Source organism: Nelumbo nucifera, chromosome 3, assembly GCF_055504915.1.
Source record: "Nelumbo nucifera cultivar China Antique chromosome 3, China Antique-T2T, whole genome shotgun sequence".
Classification (NCBI taxonomy): domain Eukaryota; kingdom Viridiplantae; phylum Streptophyta; class Magnoliopsida; order Proteales; family Nelumbonaceae; genus Nelumbo; species Nelumbo nucifera.
In genome coordinates this window covers 37,562,688-37,569,576 of record NC_142651.1, presented here as the reverse complement: position 1 = coordinate 37,569,576, position 6,889 = coordinate 37,562,688, and the positions used below count along the sequence as shown (strand labels likewise).

Here is a 6,889-nt window from a genome sequence, read left to right as displayed (position 1 = left end):
AGGTGAGGTGGATTGGATTGGAGTGTTGGGTTTTGAATTCGCATCTAATTTCTTATTGTTTCTTATTATATCTAAGTATCAATTATCATTCATATAAAATTTAAAATATTATTACAATCAAGATCTAATACATAAGTTCATATGCTTTCCAACAATATATAGATCAGGGGAGGCAGTATGCTAGCTATGCCCATACATAAAATCCCAAAATCCCCAAACCCTTTCCTACACCAAAATCTATTTTTTAATTAAGGAAAGAAACCCTCTTTCCATTGAGAAAGATAGTTGGGGTTTGGGAAAAGATTACCTCCAATCGTCCCTTTGTCATTGTGTAGCCATTCACCCACCCAATAAATTCAGTGAGAGCGCGTTAATTAACTGAACAAGTGAAGGTAATTTCATTTGAAATTTTAAGTGGAAATTAAAACCCATGTATATGGGTATTAATTCACGTGGGTTTCTTTGAATTTACTTACATGATTACATCAAAGCAGTCAACACTCTGTGTAATGTAATGTAGTTATTCTCGTGTCATGTCATTATCAATGTAATGCCAATTCTGTCCAAGTGTCTTAATCTCCTTTAAATACTTGGCTCCGTTAATTAATTTGTACAGAGCTATTGAACTGTCGTCAATGATATTTTTTGGTAAGAAACTAAGATCATTAAACTGTCGCCAATTCTGCAAGTCAATGATAGATCATTAAACTAAGAGTTTATCTTAAAAAATATTACATGTTATAATTTTTAATATATAACATAACGACAGCGTTTTCAGCCTAAGGGTTTCTCCAAACTTACCAGAACCTACAACACGTAAATAAACATTACTTTTATTTTTCTACGATGGAAAAGAATTACAAAAGAATAAATGGAACCCATCCACAGACAACAATAATGATCATCATCAGTCTTAGTCCAGTGGTACCTTCTGGGTCCTATTGTCATAATAAAATGTGCTAACTTTAACTCTCCTCTAAATCTTGGCAAAATCTATGCTGCCCAAAAGACACATGATATTGGAAGAGCTTTGAACATTCAATATTATAGTTGAATTCATCAATGTTAAATGAAACAATTATTATTATTAAAAACTATGACAAAATTAAAGAAAGTTGGGAGGGGGACCTCTTCAAGTCCAATGTCAATTGCATCATGTTTTTCTTCAGGGATGGGGCCATGAAAGCGCAATGCCTCCGACCCCATCATCTCTCTCTTGGCTTCTTGTCCTTGCGGTAGTTGCACAAGCTACACGAGTGATGTATTTGGATTTACTCTCTCTCTCTCTCTCGGGTTGAATGAGATTCTTTGGGGATAGCGGTAGTTTCAAAGGTGGTTTTCACAAAGATTTTAAGGTCGAGGGTCGTAGTTAGGATGGAGGCTTGCCCCCCGCACATTCTCACTGCCATTGCTCTAACTCCCTCGCGGGCCCACCCCTTCTACTAATTGCAGGACCCACTAGCCTGATCTTTCTCATTCTGGGGCTAGGTGGGTGGCCCTTCTCGAAGCCCACCTCCCACCTAGGCGAGTAGTAAAAGGCTAAAAGCACACTAACCCAACTTAAAAGTACACCATAGACTACGCACGAGCTCAACCATTTCTCTCTCTCTCTCTCTTCCATGAATCCCCCCGACCTTTCATAGCTTCATGTACTCCTTCTGGTAGTGGTCTCCCACACATATAAATAATTCACCTAGCTATATGGGCACACCCACCTCATTACTTCTATCATTTCTCCCCTTTTGCTTCAGAACCTCTTCTCCTCTTCTTTCTACCGGTTTTAAGGCAAACCCTACTTGTCAGAAGATAAGCTCGGCCCCGGCTGCATCTCGGAAGTCCGAACATATTATCGTTCCATTTTCTCTTTCATTACTTTCACTTTGGATTTGTCTGTTGTAGATCTGTCTTAAGTTTCGAGGTCATATCAATCCTCTCATCCGAATGCCTGGCGAGGAAATGAGTGTATCGGTAAATGGTCAGTCTCGGGTTCCTCCGGGATTCCGGTTTCATCCAACAGAGGAAGAACTCTTGCACTACTACCTGAGGAAAAAAGTAGCCTACGAGAAGATCGACTTGGACGTAATTCGTGATGTGGATCTGAATAAACTCGAGCCATGGGATATACAAGGTCCTCTATCTTTATCTTTCCAGAACTATATTTTCTTTTCTTCCCCGCTTGTATTCTTTCTTTCCATATTCTCTAATTTCACTCTATCGTTCCAATTTTATCGTTTATCCTTTTTCAGACAAGCATTCTTTGATCTTTAAACGGCTTTACATCTCTGAATTTCTTTGTGGTGGCCCTGATGGTCGTCGTACGTCTTATTGACTTTAGTTTGGACTCTTACAGAAAAATGCAGAATAGGATCCACTCCTCAAAATGATTGGTACTTCTTCAGTCACAAAGACAAGAAATACCCGACAGGGACGCGAACCAACCGTGCCACGGCGGCCGGTTTCTGGAAGGCGACGGGCCGTGATAAGGTCATCTATAGCAGTTTCAGGCGAATCGGTATGAGGAAGACACTGGTCTTCTATAAAGGTCGAGCCCCACATGGACAGAAATCGGATTGGATCATGCATGAATATAGACTGGACGATCACACCATTGATACAAACGTAAGTCCTCTTCCTCCTCTTTCTCTCTCTCTCTCTCTCTCTCTCTCTCTCTAAGCGAATCTAAAATGGTGTTGGATTCATTGCCTCGTAAGTCGTAATCCCTTTCCTTCTCTTGACAATGACAATATCACTGCACAATCCAATCCAGGCATCTGGTCTGATGGGTGAGACTACGCAGGAAGAGGGTTGGGTGGTCTGCCGTGTTTTCAAGAAGAAAAACCATCACAAGTGTTTAGATAGCCCTAAGAATTCGTCAGTTACAGTCGAAGAGAACACCCAGATACTAAAAACGAGCAACGATGGTTCATTGGACCAGATTCTTCAGTACATGGGAAGGAGTTGCAAGCAAGAAACCGAAACAAACAATAACATCCGTATTAACACCAGCAGCAGCAGAAACAATAACATCCGTATCAAGCCGATCCAAGTATCCGTCAACAATGGTCTCCACGAAAGATCCCAGCAGCAACTTCCGGCATTGGAGAGCCCAATTCTTCCATTTCTCGGAAAGGATAGCACAAGGCTCGACCAGATTCAAGCTTGTACCAGTCAGGCAGGCTGTTATCAACCCATCGATGTACAAGACCTACCATTGATCACCCAGTCGGAACCATCCGTCACCAACCAGGGCTTCAGTGGCTGGGCTGCTCTGGACCGTCTGGTCGCATCCCAGCTTAACGGTCAGTCGGAAACATGCAAGCAACTATCATGCTTCGACAACGATTCCAACATGGCCTTCTGTTCACCCCCTGATCATGAGCTTCAACTACCTCAACTACGTGGCTCAATTCATAGATCATCGTCATATCATACCTCCCAGGATTACAACAACGAAATTGATCTATGGAGCTTCACTCGATCATGTTCTTCGTCGTCGGACCCACTTTGCCACGTGTCCAACTCCTCCACCTAACAGAATATCTTCGCACAGGAAAGGAGTTCCCATGGAGTCAACGACATTGTGATTACGTATGAACATATAGATGGATAGATAGATATAGATATATATTAAATAAGACGAAGAATCGGTATTTCCAGGCTTCCAGCTTCCAAGAGGGGGTAGCATCGTTCAAGCTGTTAACCATTTTCTTTACTTGATCACGATGCCTTTCGTTTCACCTCTGCTGTCAACAAATATAGCAGGTTTTTGAGTGGTGTGATAATCTAATCTCTTTCTACCAGTAATTAATTGTGTTCCAACTTTCTTTGTTTTCTTTTTACGTTGTTAAGGGTTGCCACATATCCTTCACTACTGTATCATGCAGCTCATAATAAGCCTTATATTATTTTATTAATAAATAGATGTAGATCATCCTCTCCTTAGTCCTTAATTGATTGGTCTCTGGTCCGACCCGAATGGCAACCCAAATGAAAAAAGGGAATAACCTTTTCTAGTTGAGATACTTGAATAATGAAGTGGATTTTCAACACCGTTGACACTGGCAAAGAAACAATAGAAAATAGGGGTTCGAGTTGGATATAATTCTATAAAAATTGCTTGAAAGAAACAATATCATCTTTTTGTTTGACAACTTTTCTTCTAAAGCAGGTGATGTCCACTAATAGAACAGGAGATGGAAACAACACACAAGAGAATTTGATAGGCTATTTATTACTTTTCAAGTGTAGAATTTAATACAAAATTGGGTAAATTAAAAGAATATATTGTATATGTTATGATCGTGAGAAATGAACCACAAGAAAGAAACGTAGAAAAAGAGAAGAACACATAAGAATTATCGTGGTCCAATATTATGAATTTGTGCCTACATCCATTTGGAAAATCCGTCCAAAATTCATTATTCTCAATGAATAAATAAAGCCGGCCTTTACATGACCCGATTGGGCGTCTTAAAGGTATACAACTTAGAATGAACAAAAGTAAAGCATTTATCAAAAATATCCCTTTTAATAAGGACAATGCATGGATGAAAAATATCGTTGGCTTCGCAATTTTTTGAATAATTTAATCGAATAATATCAACTTTGGAGGAAATTGAAATACATACTTTTTTTTGAGAAAGGCCAAAACAATCCACAAATATATATATATACTTAGAAGGAACAACACCATGCATCAAAATACAAGTTTTATTTATTTAAAAAGGTAAGGTGAAAGTATATTAACGAAATAAAAGTAGACAATTTTTAAATGGTCAAGTAATGGGATTTAATACATCATTTACTTTGTCGGAAATTTTCAAATACCAACTTCATATATAGGGAGAACAATAGTCAAGAACGTCCTCACCTACTTTTTAGCTAAAGTATTAGAAGAAAAAACAACGAACCTTTTGGGAAAAAATATCATGAAAGGCATACACCCGATTTGGTGTTTATTAAACTAATAATTGTAAATAATGAAAATCAATGTTCTAATGTCTTGTGCATTTATTAAAAGAATACTTAACACTTGTGCTAAATACTATGCATCATCCTTCAAAAGTTTCTATCATACTATATTTATCTTTCATGCAAGCTTTGTTTTGCTCAAGTTTTAGTCAAAGTTTGCTATGATTGCAAGCTCTATTTTTATTTATCTTTTGGCTGTATGATATGGTACATCATCTTATTTACTTTTATGCTGGGGTAATGGAGTATTGAAAACAATAGTGAGGTGGTGTTTGATAACATCTAATGTTTAAAAAAGTTGCTTTACACGGATGTACAATCCGTTTGTGTTTACGTTTGAACACAAGCACTGATTATATAAAATAGGTCTACCAATGGTAAGACATGGTCTAGTCACTTTAACACGGTTAGACGAGTTCCAAAACCTTGCCAATGTCTTTAATGCCACCTAAAATTTTCGAAATGACCCATATTGCCCCTTCTTTTAAACCCAATTCGAGTCCTAGTTTGATTTCTTTCCTCTCAAATGATACAAGAGGAACCGTGACTCTACTGTATTTTGTCAATTGAGAAGGAAGAAGCCAAACAAGTCATTGGAAGGGAGAGAGAGAGAGAGAGAGAGGGGAAGAAGGAAACTATGAGATCTAGAGAGAGAGAGGGAAGTTATCTTTGCTAGTTTGGTGTTGATAACTATGGCAAAGAGGGAGAGAGAAGAAGAGGAGGAAGGGAGAGAAAGAATGAGGGGCCGCCAGCAATTCGATCGGGTCTCTCCATTTGGCATTTGCTACTAGACGATGAAGCTGTTCAGTAGCTTGAGTTTGAAGAAAAGAAGAAGAGGAAGAACACACCAATAGCCTATTTCCAAGGGCAAAATAGTAAAGTAAGTATTTATCAAATGTTAAAAGAACATTCCAACACAAAAACTCATCATATATTTATTTTGAAAGGCTCTAAAAAATAGAGAAAGCATTTTTTACACTTCAAACCTAAAAAAATAGCTTCTTGACTTTTCAAACATCAGAATTTAGTGTTATCGAACACTACCATAGTTTGGTTTAGAAAGTGCTTTTGGTGTGGTTTTGTTTTTCCTGCTCAAAGAAGCACACTTTTGTATTTGAGAGTTGAGCAAGAACAAGGAAAAAGTTATTAGCAAGAAAGTAAAAATACAAGCAATAAGACTAAGGAAGGTAATAAGAGAAGGAATCATCTAGATCTTGGAATTTGACTTTGTTAATTCGGCCACCTGGATGGCATTGCCAACGTAGACATGCCGTACATAAGTGGTCCTGATATGCGTTGCCCAATGCCCATGTTCAATCTCTACCCCACATAATAAGCTCCATGCATAACCACCATGTAGTACTAGCTAGACAGACACATTTGCCCAGCCATCTCAATCACTAATTCTACCTTTTACTATTTAAAACTCTTCGAATTAAACAGATATTCTTTTTCCATGTGGAGGACCTTCTCAACTAGGAATTTCATGATGACCAGAAATAATATGGTATGGTATTCATTTCATCTCTTATCTACATTCCCATTCTCTCTCTCTCTCTCTCTTTTAAGATAAAAAAAAAATAAATAAATCATTTATAAAAAAAAAAAAAAAGAGAGAGAAAGGATGCAAAGCAGCTGCACAACAACAGCTCAAACCACCCTTAAAACAGACAATGAGTACTATAGCAAGGACCAACCAAAGCAGAACCAATACCAACCAACCCCCAACCCATCCCCATTCTCACTCCCATCGCAACACTTCCTTCCTGTCTTGAAAATGACAACAAGTCCGTCGTCGTAATACTAAAAAAATTAAAATATTTTGCATAAAAGCTAAGTCTAGGTAGGGCCCATCTTGGTGGGCTTCAATGATTTTATTGGCTTGTTTCACATTTTTCATGGTATATTTTTGTTGCAC

The 6,889-nt window shown here is 38.2% G+C and overlaps 1 protein-coding gene across 2 annotated transcripts; it reads left to right on the top strand.

Annotated features, from left to right (window-relative positions):
- Positions 1 to 1,568: 1,568 nt before the first annotated feature.
- LOC104593707 (NAC domain-containing protein 43-like) lies at positions 1,569 to 3,918 on the top strand. 2 transcript variants are annotated; one of them, XM_010253673.3, is made up of 3 exons: positions 1,569 to 2,128; positions 2,351 to 2,619; positions 2,768 to 3,918. In XM_010253673.3, exons 1-3 carry the CDS (start codon positions 1,942 to 1,944, stop codon positions 3,530 to 3,532), a joined length of 1,221 nt encoding a protein of 406 aa, XP_010251975.1. In that variant the 5' UTR covers positions 1,569 to 1,941; the 3' UTR covers positions 3,533 to 3,918. The 2 variants fall into 2 exon arrangements, with proteins under 2 accessions (XP_010251975.1, XP_088757438.1); XM_088901312.1 differs by having other exon boundaries at positions 1,575 to 2,128; positions 2,798 to 3,918.
- The last annotated feature ends 2,971 nt before the right edge of the window (positions 3,919 to 6,889 follow it).

What these genes read in the sequence shown, in the direction of transcription:
- LOC104593707 (XM_010253673.3), top strand. Translation starts at nt 1,942, where the DNA reads ATGCCTGGCGAGGAAATGAGTGTATCGGTAAATGGTCAGTCTCGGGTT. An exon ending in CGAGCCATGGGATATACAAG is followed by an intron (nt 2,129 to 2,350) that starts GTCCTCTATCTT and finishes GGACTCTTACAG; the next exon opens with AAAAATGCAGAATAGGATCC. An exon ending in ATCACACCATTGATACAAAC is followed by an intron (nt 2,620 to 2,767) that starts GTAAGTCCTCTT and finishes AATCCAATCCAG; the next exon opens with GCATCTGGTCTGATGGGTGA.